The sequence below is a fragment of the Acanthaster planci genome, linkage group LG07 (genome assembly GCF_054643075.1).
Source record: "Acanthaster planci isolate LZ-2023a linkage group LG07, COTS_SCS, whole genome shotgun sequence".
NCBI lineage: Eukaryota > Metazoa > Echinodermata > Asteroidea > Valvatida > Acanthasteridae > Acanthaster > Acanthaster planci.
The window spans coordinates 2,028,591-2,043,081 of NC_141783.1; the positions used below are offsets into that span (position 1 = coordinate 2,028,591).

General features: G+C 41.1%; 1 protein-coding gene across 3 annotated transcripts in view; it reads left to right on the forward strand.

The window, feature by feature from the left end:
• Positions 1-11,921, forward strand: part of LOC110979695 (netrin-1-like) — an 84,517-nt gene extending 72,596 nt beyond the window's left edge. For all 3 annotated transcript variants that reach the window (XM_022235719.2, XM_022235720.2, XM_022235721.2), the window contains one exon: positions 8,951-11,921. In XM_022235719.2, the coding sequence (XP_022091411.1) occupies positions 8,951-9,264 (314 nt within the window). In that variant the 3' untranslated portion in view covers positions 9,265-11,921. The remainder of the gene's footprint in view (positions 1-8,950) is intronic.
• Positions 11,922-14,491: the final 2,570 nt, after the last annotated feature.

The window sequence follows — 14,491 nt, forward strand, 5'->3', positions numbered from 1 at the left end:
CAATGTTTCCTTCGATCAATATCTGGCCAAAAAAACGTGCCCGTTTGCTGTATAAACCAAACAGCCCTTGGCTGGCGGGAGAGGGGGAAGGGAGATTGTCGGAATCCAATATGTGGGGGGGGAGAATCCAAGAGGGTAGCTTGAAGTCAGAACATATTTTTAGCTGTTCGGCTTGGAATATTAATCATGAAGTCTATAATTGTCAGGTTCGTAGTACTGTTTTGCTCCAAAGTTGTGCCCCAAATGGTGGAGTTTTCAGTATTAGGGTGAGTGTATATATGCGTCACACGGAAGACAAACAGGAAAAGGACATTGGTGATGCCAGCACATGTAGTTTACTGCACCTGCGGTCATTTTAAACATGCTGGAGTTTCACCCTGTTGAGTGTCACTTTCACTCTCTGCAATTTGTACCAAACAGCAATTGATATTGTTTTAAAGTGGCCTCGTTGAAACATTGCTGCTGCGGTGAACATTAAATCCTGACAAATTCTCCTCTTTCCATATCCTGGCCAGAGATTCAGCATCCAACTACAATGTTTTTGCCAGTCTCATTGAAGTTGGCATATGACTTGTCCAATTTTTAGGCGGTGGTTGGCTTTTAAATTAACCCTAAAGATGTCGGAATGCGGCCTCCCCAAATTGTCACAAACTCTCAGCGTCAACTCTCGCCCCGAACAAAAGCCCACCAAAAAAAGTAGCACAGTGGCCCACCGCAAAATGTGCCACCGGTCATGGGGAGTGTCTGCAAAACCTTCGGTGAAATCCACTTTGCTACTGTGTTTTTCTTCTCTCTTTTTTTCCTGGGATCAGACAAAGAAAAGAAAAAGAGACCTTTGAAGTTTAAAGTGCCGGTATTTTAATCCAGTTTTCCCTGGACTGGATCACAACCTGCTTTTGTTGTCACCACAAAAGACTTGCAAATGCAGCGCATGCTTGCAGATCTGACCACTGTTTTTTACCCAGAGGTGTTGGGGGGGGGAGGAACTTCCACGGAGACCTGAACAAGTCTAGGAGACAAATATGGATGAAGCTCATGCGAGTTGACAACAGAAAAGGGGCTTTTTTTCTGTCAGTGTTTGCCAACTGGTTGCAGGGGGATTTTGATGAATGTGCAGGGTGGAATAGCTGACATCACAAGGATTCCATACACATAGCTTGTTTTCACAGTAGATGGGAGGGCCACTTGAAACAGAGATTTGGTAAATTGTGGTTTATCCTGTTACAAAGATTTTGAAATTACACTGCTACTCTTTGTGGGGATGAGGACAGAGGCAAGGAAAAAAATTGTGTTTCTGTCAAATGGTGTACATGTAGATGTATAAACATTTTACTTCAACATAAATATTTTCCCTACCTGAATTTTATTTAAAACTCCATTCTTTATCAGTAGGTTAACATGTATAGCATTTCGAATCGTGACCTTAACTGTGACTATCTGATTCCAGAAGAAAAACACAGAATCTTTGAATTGTTTATCGAATATTCAAATAGTTACTTTGTTTATTCTGAGATGAAAATCATTATAATAAAACAGAAAAAAATAAAACTATTTGAGTACAAATGGCATTCTAAAGCATATTTCAAGATGTAACTTAACCCTTACTCCCCAGGGTGATTTACTGGCAAACTTCATCTTTGCAAATATCAACACCACAGTAAATTGTGCACCTTAACAGTTGGACTCTATTTGTGGTATGCCTAATCCCACACAAACCACAGCCGGTATACCAGTGCACTACTCATCCTAACAGATTCCAACAAACCCTGGTGTTAGAGTTTGATTGGTTTGGGATCTTTAGGGTTTTCAAGGCAGCTAAATCACAGGACTGACAATCAGGCCCAAAGTCCTTGTTTTAAGTTGTTCGTTTTTTAGCTCATGGTACAAAAAATGTATGTTTTGTTTCTACTTTGGTGGGCATTGGGTACAACCAAATAAATGAATATTTGATTGAATGGGAGGTCAAATATTCAATTATTCAAAGTGACTCAGGGAAAAGTGCATATTTGAGGTTATTTTTAACTCTCTAGCAGCCAAAATGGACAACAAACATTAAACCTGCACTGTTTAGGCATGTAAGCTTACAAGTATACATAGATGTACATCTGTGTTATGAAAAGTGCCCCCAAGGTAACAACGAAGGTCTCCAATACTCTAGCACTCCTTGTCTAAAATCTCTATGTGTTCAGTAGCTGTAGGAATTTGGTTTATCTCCCAACCCCTACCAGAGTCACAGATTTATAGGATCGCAAATTGCAATGCAACTGCTAAAGATTGATTGCTTGTACACTGATTGGATGATCCACCTGATTGCTGGCACAGCGATTGGGTGATCCACCTGATTGCTGGCACAGTGATTGGATGATCCACCTGATTGCTGGCACAGTGATTGGATGATCCACCTGATTGCTGGCACAGCGATTGGGTGATCCACCTGATTGCTGGCACAGTGATTGGGTAAACCACCTGATCCAGTGTACATGTTGATGTGTTCAAACTTTCATTTGAAGTCGTGTAGATCTTGTTCTACCATTCGTTTGAAAGGGTCGACTTATTAAAAAAAACATGTTTTGGGGCCAGTTTTTAATTGGGATTTGAAAATTTGAAGGAAAAGGTAGTGACAACCCAAAGCTTGGTAATTTGTCAAAAAAGAGGGTTACTGTTATGATACATCCACTGGGATCAAGTAGAGTTTAAACAATTACGAATCAGCGTCAGAATGGATGTTTTCAGTCAGAGAAATGGTAAGCCGCGGACGGAAGTTGCGGGTCGCAGTTAATGAACACCTCAAGAAAAAGCAAAATTAAATGGATCGTCCCCAAGGAAAAAATAAATCAGTGATGCGGGAGATCTGTCTCCAACAAACATGCAGTTTGGACGTTTTAGTCAACAAATAAGAAACTCCGAAATGTCCGGGTTAAGTTTTCAAAGTCAATTGAGCACGGTTTTCATGAAAATGGTGCTGTTTCCTTCTGACCCCGTAAACAATTTGGGGCGAAATTACCAAGGCAGTGTTTATTCAAGGAAAGGCTATAAAAAATCCAGAGCAGCGGCCCCCCCCCAGTACTGGGACAATTTACTAGAAACGCTGATTGACAGAAGTGTGTTTTTTAAGCATGCAGAATGATACTAAGGCCTAGATGGAGTTCATTCCCCTCTGGGTTGGTTGGGGGGGAACCCAGAACCCACCCAATGAAAGGAGTGCATTGCCCCTGTCAGCCTCAAGCAACCAATCAGCTGGGGCCTTACTGCCCATCTGGACTGACCTCCTCCAGCTAGTGATTGGAGTGTACAGTCACCCATGCCCCCCCCCTTCCCCCAGCTGCCAACTGCAAAACCTGCAAGCCTCCAGCTGGGACTCGACTCCCTCAAGACTTTCCACGTGCCCTGTTTTAATAACCTGCCTTCAGATTGGAGCAGTCCGGCTCGGAGACCCACCACTGTCCAATCAAGACTGTTGTAAGGAATTCACTAACCCAAATCCAGCATCTCTGTCTTGTCTAAAATGCATATGGTCATTAACCCCAAGAGAGTGTGCGGTTATTCTCATTCACAGCCCTTCGGGATACAGCAGATATTTTTCACCAGATTAACAACTATGTATTTGCCGGCAGACCACCAGCAGTTGCTTATAAGCTGGTCATCTAATTTAGAAGCGATCATCAATAACACTTCTACATGACTGAGTTCAGTGCTGTCATGGATACTTCCCATGCACATACTAGGGGGTGAAACAGTAAATATATTACATAGAATATTCCTGGGGCAAAATAGAGGCATTTTTAATAAATAATAAATAAATTCCTCCAAGGTGCTGCTGTGGTGAGTTTGGGCTATTCAGCGGGTTCTTTAATGAAATGCCGATTTGAGTTCTGCGAGTCAGAAAATCCAATTTGGCTGTTGTGGTGGTCGACCGTGTACCCCCATGTAGGGTTGATATTGTAGGACTTCCCTACCCGGGTCGGCGATTTTTTTTTCTTTACAGAACTGCCGAGGGTGTTTTCCACCGGAGAATGTTGTGCAGTTGTAAAGATTCATCAGCAGGCAGTGAACGGTCTGCACTCGTGCATACAACCATGCCTCAGATCTGTGACCACTCTGTAGTTTTTTTCGCCATTAAACCCTTGTCTCAACTAAAGGGCTTTCTCTGTGTTTGATATTTCAGCAGTGAGCATTCCCAAGAGCGGTAGTTCAATCCTTTTGCTTGCAATGATACTGTAAATTTCGAACGACACAACTCGTTTGCAAACAGGCGGATTTTTGATGGATTGGTCCATAGTTATGCACTCGGTAAACAGAGTGGAGGTAGATAGGGAGGGTGAAGCAAAGTGTGGACGGATGCCCAACCAGGAGCTGGAGACAATATTTCTTGGAGACAATTATTGTTGAGGTGTGGGCATATTTAGGGGGTACAGAGAAGAAAAAGAAGGTCAAGAAAAGAAAACCAAAAGAGGAAAGGGGGCAAGATTGACCCCCCTATCGATTGTCTGCTACCTATGAGTGCTTTACCCCCTCCCCTTCGGAAAGGGCCATGCCCACTTCCTGGCAACGCCCACTTGTGCAGGATTTCCCACACCAAGGCACACCAAACTATATAGTTCCAGCCAGCACGTCAACAAATGCTGGCAACATCAATTCCCTCGGGAATGGCACATAAATCTGAGATGCACGTGTAGGAGCAAAACAGCCTAGGCTCCTCAAGGAAAATTTGGTCGGACACATTAATCAGGATATGTGTGTTGGTACTGGGACATTAACCGGCGAATTTGTTCATTTCCCGACTTAGCATCCTTGCACCTGAATCAATTTCTCTGGGCCCCGCCCTCTCCGTTAAGGTTATACCCATCGGCACAAAGCCTCAGGGGTTGGGAGGGGCAGTGAAATAAGGGAGGCAAAGGGAGTAACGGTAGAACCATGAGACATAATGCACGCAAGGCTGACATGACGAAGTCCATATTGGCCCCTGTGGATCTGTAGGCTTGCATTATGGGGATTTGAGATTTGGAGCGGAGACCATGTTGGATCTTAGTCACTCGCTTTCCAATTTGCCGTGAGTGGTTCGAGGGCCCACTCATCATCCTCTGGACCTGTCCCTCCGCTCGGCTCACTGATAAAGCCTCTTACATTCAATCCCCACGAGTACCCCCCCTCCCCCTTGCATGTCAGCTTTGCCTAAATGGGGTCTACGTGTTCAAACTTCAATTTGGACCGTCTGGTTGTGGATTGAGTCATACATGCAAAAACAGGAGGCTAACATGCATCTAAGCTTTCAGTAATGAAGTGCTGCAGTTGAACCCTTGCCGAATCTCAACTATCGTAAAAAATCAGATAGTAACCTAGGACTGATGCCAAAAATACAAAAGCTGCATCTGCTGACTAATTTGAAGGAGTTGGAATAGGAGCACCAGGACAGTGCTGTTAATTGCCTTAAATCACACTAACGTAAGCATGCTGATATATTTACAAATAGTCTGACTCAAGTCGGAGCCCTCAGTCCTGCAAATGCCTCCACACTTTCAGCATGCCTCTGTATCCCATTCCTCAGCCTTCTGTCCAAGATGAAAATCTTAGGTTCTCATCCTGTGGATAATATATAGCTTAATTTCCACAGTTTCTTGCTAAACTGCATTGTTCAAACTCAGAAAAGGATTTGGCTGAAGCAGCAGGACTTGAGTTTTAAATCCTTGCGCAAATATATATACAGTTATTTTGTAGTTAAAAAATGTTGAGGATTCCTCCTGGTTTTCCTCATGCAAGGTTTTTTTCATTGGCCTTTAATGCCAAAGCAGCTCTGGCTCTAGGGACTTTCAACCATTTTGTTGGGCTGGGTTGCATATGTAAACTACCATCGGAGGGATGAACTACCAGCCCAGCAGGCATTCTTACATTTGCCGCACCTTGGGATTGATTGTGAAGAGAAACCCCACACGATGAGTTTGCAAGCCGATCGATGCCAGAGAGATGCTAGAGGGAGGCACTTCATTTTCTCCTGTATCACGCTGGTGACTCTTTGCCAGTTGGCCCCGGAGCACCATTTCCCCGCTCGTTGCAAAATGCCAGCACAGATCGTTCCACCACGGCACATGAAATATGGAGGCTGCGAAGCGACGCGTCCGCGGGCTGAAAACTGATGAGTCATACTTGGATCAGTAGTCCCAAGTGCCTCATTCTGTTCAGATTGAAAGAATGGGCAATCAATTAAATGGGAACTGGGCCAGTGTTCATGAATTGCACAGCAAGCAAACACAGCGTAATCTGCTTATTATAAGGACCTTATCACGAGAGAAATTGAGATATTTTTTGCGGTATAATTAGAAAGTCTGCATCAAGTGATCTGTTCACCAACCAATTTTAAGAAATTAAGAATTTTCCAGAAATTAGGTTTCTCCTATGCAAAATCTTTAAACTACCAAAACTGTTTTCTGTCACGTCAGATCAGACTTACAGCCAAAACTTTGCTGCTTGAACAGATATTTTGTTTCAGTATCAATAATTCAAAGTATGTTACCATAATTGTCGTGAGTCAACTGATATGTACGGCTTTTCTCGCATCCAAGTGGGTTAAGTAAGTTCACCCTTTTCAGGTGACACAAGTGAAGCTTGACAAAGTTCATTCTAAGAATGTGAAATGGCACGTCATACCTTCTTCAGGGTGGGGGGCATTACTCAAAGAAGAAAGGGTGCCAACAACGAGCAAATTAATTGACCTCTCTGTGACTTCACGCTGGGTACCCTTCCAATATATATTTTGTAACAGGGCTGAACATCAGATTTATAGACTCGACCCTTAAGAGAGCTGTGTTTATTTTCCCAAGTTTTTAAATCAGATTTGGACTGTACCAACTTCTGAGCTTGTGGCTTAAAAAATGGTGTAAAATGTTAATGCCCAAAACCTGTCCGGTTAGCCAGCGAGGAGAAGTTGTTTACGGGGGACAATTCTGTTTGCCCAGCCATCAAAGCAGATTGTGAATGAAGGGGGGGGGAATTCTGCCATCGTTCTAGTCAGTTGAGGGGAAAATAGTTTACAGGATCAGGGACGGGGAGAAGCGGGCGAGAGCTTGAACAATGGGAGCGGTTATGGATATGTGTGGGAAAGGAACCCAAGTGGCTGGAAATCCAGCAGAATGACCAGGGGCTGTTGCCAAACGGTCTTAGGCCCTACGCCCCGACAAAAAAGGGAGAGGGCCGGGGTTCTTAAACACTGAGCTTGTATTTGAAGAGCATTTATCAACAACCGTAATCCGTCACGGCATCGAGTTATTCCGTCAAAACGTATAGCATTAAAAAAGAAGGATTGTGGCAACGGCTTTGGAAGTAAATTGAGGGTGAAAAAATGTATTTCAAGAACAGTTCAAATGGCTCGATTGTGTGTCTTTTTTTTTAGTTCAGTTAGTTTCAATCCTGCAGGCAAATCCTTTTTTTTCTCTTCCATTCTTTCATTGAAACTTGTTCCCTAAATTGCAGCTGCCACATTTGTTAGTTCTGCTGTCCCCTCTGACCTCAGGTGTGTGACTCTCCTCGTCAAAACAGCTCCCACTAGACAGACACATCACTTGATTATTTCTCACCGCTCTAAGAGACACTGAGTCAACAGCTTTCTAAGGTCAACGCCAATTGGTCATTTGAGCAGTTATTGAATCAATAGCTATCTAAGGTTGATGCTTATTGGTGAGTTTGAACAGTAATGCCTTCAGAGACCATTCCATGGAGTTTTTGGTAGCCTAGTGACTTTAAGTTTCACTTTGCTAACAGATGCCCGACATGCTCAATTTTTCCCACTATTCTGTTTTTTTATTGGCCAAAAAATTGTTGCTTCTATCAGATCTTGTGTTATTTTTACAAACCAGAGAGGAAAAAAGTCTGCAGCATACTCATCAGGTTTTGTAAAAAACATCACCCAACCTGCACCCACAGCCTCCCAAGGAAACAAATGATGTTGCCCCCAATTAATCTTTGCAGGTTAACCTTTTAAGAAAACAGAGGTAATGAGCTTTTTTGATATATATATGGGAGGTCGGAGGTCGGCACAATTACATTCAAGGACAGGCCCATAGCTGTTAGATTATGGCACGAATGGGCCGAGTAGGGAAAATGCTATGTGAAAGTGTGAAGTGACCTATTCATTTTTCGTAGCTCTTGTGTAAACTCTGTATCCAGGGGCAAATTTTTGAGTCTTCGAGACCACATTATGCAAAGAACTGTCATACACTTCTTAATCAACTTAATTGCCTCTTACATGATTTTCAGTCTTAATGGAATAATTTTTCTGGAGTACCATGCAATTCAGCTGTCGGACTTCTTTGTGGAGGAAATAAGCCAGTAATAACAAACCTAGCTAGGCTTTATAGACAAGCTTTGCACAGCAAGAGAGCTTACCATCCCAAATATCATACTTGATCTTCACATTAGTTTTTTCAAAAAAGTGCCATTTAGTTACTGCACAGTGTCAGTGGATTCAGTAAAGAGGCTTTGGATGGTAGCCATCTTGCAGGGCAGTTCCTTTGTTCCACCGGGAAGCCTCCTTTGTGCATCCGTGTAGAACAAAAGCACTGGCCTGCAAGATGGCAGCCATTCAAACCTTCTATAGGTCTCTAGTACCATTACATGTAAATTGCTATGAATTCACAAGAACCAAAAGCAGGTTGATGGAGTTTTGGCGGATAGATTTGTTAAATCTTTATATGACAAAAAAGTTGGACGGTTACATTTCTTCCTCCTTTAAGTTCTTCCAAAAGAATTGAAGTCAAGTATATATAGCAATAATGGCAAAATGAAACATTTGCAGTGAAATTTGCTCTCGTTGAAATGTGATCAACTCTCGTGAATTTGCAGCAATAATGTTTGATCTGGCGGCGTTCATGCTCACTTCTGCACCAAGTGTAAACCAGCCTCTAAGGAATGTGTCATTACTAACTGCTCTTATTGTCTTCTTCCTGTTTGAAACTTGCAGTCATCCAGGCCCACGTTCTGTCCAGGGAGATGGGGGAGGAATTTGTCAAGTTCACCATCAACGTGATGTCGGTCTTCAAGAGGGGCAGCCAGCGCATCCGGCGGGGTGACCAGTTCCTCTTTGTCCCCCGGCAGGACTTGACCTGCAAGTGTCCCAAGCTGCGACTGGGGAAGAAGTACCTGATCCTGGGGGCCAACAACGAGAACCCCGACCAGGACGGGCTGTACGCCGACAGCAAGAGCATCGTGCTGCAGTGGCGGGACGACTGGAACCGGCGCATGCGCAAGATCCGACGGAAGGCACGTGACTGCTAGCTTTGGCAACGAGGTCAAGCGTTTGCGGTCCATCGAGGCGGTTCTTAGCTTTGGCACACCTTGTCCCGCCATTCAAGGCAGAATTTTGGGGGAGGCTGATTTCCAAATCTTGACGGTGACTTTGATGCCCTGGTTTTTTGTGGATTGGTTTCAGGAGGCAATTGTCTTTTTTTTCTGTAAATCTTTTTTTTTAAACATTGGTGTCGGTGGACCCAAATTTGATGAGGCTTGTGTTTTGACAAGTAGGCTGGTACCTCTCACAGTATCTGTTTTTCTTCAACGTATCCCCAGGAACCAGCAGAACACAAAATGCTTATCGTTTGTTTGTAACCTGTAGTAAGACGGTAAAATAAAAGTACATGCATAATAATATCTTGGCAGATATTGATCAGCTGGAGCCACATCACCAACACTGACTGGTATTGAAGAAAATGCAGTATGTTTCAGATTTCCAGAGGCAGGAACCCCTTGTATATTTTATCAGATGTCACTGTAATAGACCTTTTACTTGCACTTAGCCGTCAGGAATGTTTCTGCTTATGTCTTGCAGTCATTTCAACACCATTTTTATGAACATCTGATCTACCGTTATTCCATGTTTCAGAGCCTTCAAAATTTTGACTCTTTCCTTGATGACCTGTGCTCAGTGTATCGACCAATACACGCGAGAGCAAGAACTTTAAATGACCACACTTACAAAACCCTTTGTCAGATGAATTTGAAGCTTTCAAGATATGCTGACAATGAGTGTATCTTTAAGTTTAAGAAAGATTGGTCATTAGACAGCTGAACTCCTGCAGGAGTTGGTGCTGTTGGAATATACCTCAAACCAAAAACTACTCCCCCCAAAAATTGGCTCGTTTAAGGTTAAACCTTTGCTATATCTCAAGTTTAACACATAATTTTTTTTTGCTGTAATCTTGATAAAAATGCAGTCAAATCTGAAAAATCTGTGTTATATCTTCATATAATATTTTACTCCCTTCTTTTTCCCAGAATACCTTAAGGAGATATTACATATTCTGGTCATATTACTGAAACATAAAGTTTCTCCAAATTGTTTAAATTGAACCATTGGAGACATCTCTGTTATTTCGTTTCAAATCTTTCGGCTGGGGTTAAACATGTTTCAAAAACTTGTGTCCTACTAATTTTGTTATGTTTCAAAGCAGTACAGAATATTGTGTGAACCCGGACAAGGCTGATTTTACGATATGTGAATAGTATTTGAATGAGAAATTGTTTAAAAGAGATATTTTAGAGAATAACAGTTTGAAGGGCAATGTATAAAGGCAGCACAATTGTATCATATAAAATGCATAGCTGTATACTATTTTGTGCGTTGTTTAATATTACTGTTGTAGAAACTGACACAGGTGGTTTTGTTCCTTTTTCTTTTCAGCATTATGCCTCTAAGATACATGCTTCCAGACTTGTGTTTTCACTCGAAAACAACAGGCGTGTAGTCTGGTGCACTGCTTTCGAGTTTCTGCGCCTTAATCACAGACATTTAATTGATTTGTTTTTTTTATGAACGAAAAAGTTTCATTTATCATATCCAGTATCTATTTAAAAACTCTACTTTTCAGTTTGTACATAGATTTTTCTGTTTATTTAATCTTACATATCTTACGTTTAAATTTTGTTGGGGTCTTTTCTATGTTGCTAATTGGATAAGTGTTACAGGAAAGCTGTGTACATGTCGTATTGACGTTTCAATAGCAGAAATTTACCTCCATTTTTTCTTCATTTTTTAAAAGAGAATTTAAGACAGAGCTACTCTGCACATTTCTAGTCGACTTTTGATAAAATGTAATTTGAGCTTCAAGCAAACTGGGCTGCAATGACGGCTTGCTTGCATCACAGTGACCAAAATTTGTGTGCGTAATCTGTGCACGCTTCCAGCTGAACTCAGTTCACAGCGTTCAATTATCAGTCCCAAATATGAGTTTCATAAGAATCTAATCTTTCTAAGTGGATAGCGTATTTATCAAAGATAGCTTTTGCACAGTTTCCATAAGTTGGAGGTAAATTGTTCACTCGTTTAGACATTTTTTAGAATGCCTGCTCATCCTACTTGATGTACGGACAGGTGCAGACATCCATGAACTTTATAATCATCTGGTGGTGTTATCTAAGAATTGGTGACTTTTCGGTTTAAATCACTGACAAGTTACAAGTGAATTTAAAACTTGACTTGGCCTTGAATTATTCATCTACTGACGAGACCCCCACCTTTACCTACAACTCAAACAGTCCATATTTTTGATGGATACTGGAACATATTTGATTTTTTTTAATGAGTCACTTGTCAAAACCCTGATAAGTTGAGATGTACATGCACAAAACTATCCTTTTTAGTTTCTGTGGTATAAACAGGATATCGTGTTTTACAGAATCGATAAAATTATAAAAACACATCCACATGTTTCATTCACACCGACAGTAAGATTGTAAGATGTGTCATTTTGTAAAAAAAGCCTTCGAAAAGGCAGAACTTGTAAAATTCATATTTGGGACATTCACTGTATTCACAACATTTTCAGTTTTTGCCTTCAGTGTAACTGCTCAGTATTAGCGCTTCAATCAAAAAAAAAATGTAAAACTCCCACCAATTGAACATATATATTAATAAAACTGTACATTAAAATAACCAACTCCATATGATGGCATTATGTGTTTTTAAGTTTAAGCATTACAGTTGGCAGGATACAGGAGTTGGTGAAACATTTTTTCTTTCCTCAGGAAGAAATTGCAGAGTATATTCCAATTCGAGCGCTGATCCCACGGTATTTTGTTGGTGTTGGTGGCATTTCTGCCCTTAAAAGAAGAACCAAAAAAAAAAAAAAAATCATGGAGAAAAGTCGTCGGATTGAAGGCTTCTAATTTTAGACTTATTACCAAGTTTAAACTTACAACCAACTACGATTCAGTGTCGTCCAGAACCTCCCAAAACTCAAATCCGAAGATCGCGATTTTGATTCCGGTCGAACATTGCCGAAGGTTCTTTTCCATAAACCTGCACACACAGAATGATACTAGACGTATTTCCAATTCCCTTGCAAACCCCGAATTTTGTAAAGTTGGCGGCGCAATACATTTTCCCGTATCAAGTCCAATGATCGCAGGTCGAAAATCGATGCCTTTATATCCATAATTCCAATGACGATCTAAGACGTGCCCGTGGCCTGGTTGGTTGGGCAGCCAGGGCTGTAGTTGAACGTCTGTTCCCAAGACTCGTGGGTTCGAATCCAAGTGGGTGGATTTTCTTTTTCGGTCGGCCTTCGCCTAACCTTTTAGATAAATATATAGAACGAGCATTTCTCCCTGGGGGACCAGGGTGGGAACCAAGAAAAAGTGTCGCTTTGGAAGCGAAGGGTCCTGGGTTCGAGCCCCAGCCTCGGCAAAATAAATAATATTTTCTTTTTTTTTTAATACCCGTTACAACATGTAAAAAGAAGTAAAAAGGCCCAACAAGGTCCAAAGTGGGGATCGAACCCACAACGTGTAGACTGAGCGCTCAAGTGCTTACCGTTAAGCCAACACACTCTTTCTATTTGATAAGTGTTCGGATGTTATATATAAATATTCGGTACAAAAATCCGCGTACAAAAAAAAAATTAAGTCCGCGCGCATGCGCTTTTTTCCCTTGACAACGCTCGATGGTAACGATTCTGCGCGCGAGACTTCTCCCTTTTTTCTTTAGGAGCGTTCTGTGTACATTTCCAAGGGCCTTTGCCTTCAAATTTAATTTCTTTTGGGTGGGGAGAAAATACTTGATGGTGCTTAAAAATATGGAAAGCCTACGACCAAGGTTTAGTTTAGTTGGCCCAATACGTTCTTAGCTTAAGAAAATGTTTCACCATTTTGTTCCATATCTATTTGTTCAAGTAGGCCCTAATAGATGAAACGAAGCTAACAGAGATTTCACCTCATCAAAAATCCAAAAATGTTCGGTTATTCTATACGAATTATACAGTTAGTATTTCTGTACTATATTTTTGAACAAAAAAGCGCACTTTCTGTGACACTCAATAGATTTTAATGACGTGTTGTCCGCAAGAACTGATTTTCAAACTCATTTACTTGTGTGAACGTAATACACAAACCTTTGGTGAAATATCTCACGCCAGCGCAAATAATTAAAGTTCCCAATTTATTGCTTAAAATGCAACAACACTGGACGTTTTGGATGCACACGTTAGCAGTTTTTATTGCCGTCATATATAATTTGACGTTGCGCAAAGAATCTGAAAGCCGTCAAGAATTTTAATTTCCAAATACAATTTGGAAATTAAGGAAGACTGATGATCAACTAGAAAATAATATAAAGTTCGGGGAAAATAGGCTTATCAAACTTTCCTCGAGCAATGCAAACGCAAAGCGAATTGTTATTACGTTGAAGAATATAGTTCAGCAAAAATGTTTTATTGTATACGACCAAGTAACAAGAAAAAATTAAAAATGTTTCATGTTCAGCTCGTCACTCGAAAAGGTAAAAAAAAAAAAACAGCGGAATTTACATCGCTTCGACTAAAAATTGCATTTTCCTCCAAACTGAAATTCTTAGCTTACGGAAGCGAAACCGTAGCTCTAACGAATGAAGAATTCCCAAGTTGGACTAACAATTGTGAGGCTGCCAGAATAAATTATTCGCCATATTTCCAGTCAGATTTCGAATATTCTCAAGTTTTCCTGTAACTGTCACGAAGACGCATACGGGTCTTTGACGCAAGTTCCTGTGTTTAGGCTCACGAAACATCACGTCTCTGTCTCTGAAACAGAGGCGTCGCGGAAAGAAATTGTAAGTTCAGTATCATTCACGCTCTTCGGCTTGGTATCACTTCGTTGAAACTTATTTTTTACGCAAATGCTTACTGTTGATGAACAAAAAAATGCTATTGGGAGGAATCGACAAGACAGAAATGTTCTGCTGAAAGAAAAACTGGGAAAATGATGACATGGTTCTCTAGCTATTTCACCAAGACACTTAAAAACTTTACATAATACACGTAGTCATGCACATCAAAGCTCTTGGAAGATTTTGCCCCCAAATTTCGAGCCAAGTTTTAAACTTCGAATTTGCTTTTGGTCCCTGATTCCTGAGAGTCCAGATCATGGAGGATTCTTTTTCCATTAAGTCATTAAAATACATAAATATGAATTTAAAAATATATCAAACGATAATGTTCCATGTTTCCATGTGAATCGCACCTTAAAAATAAAT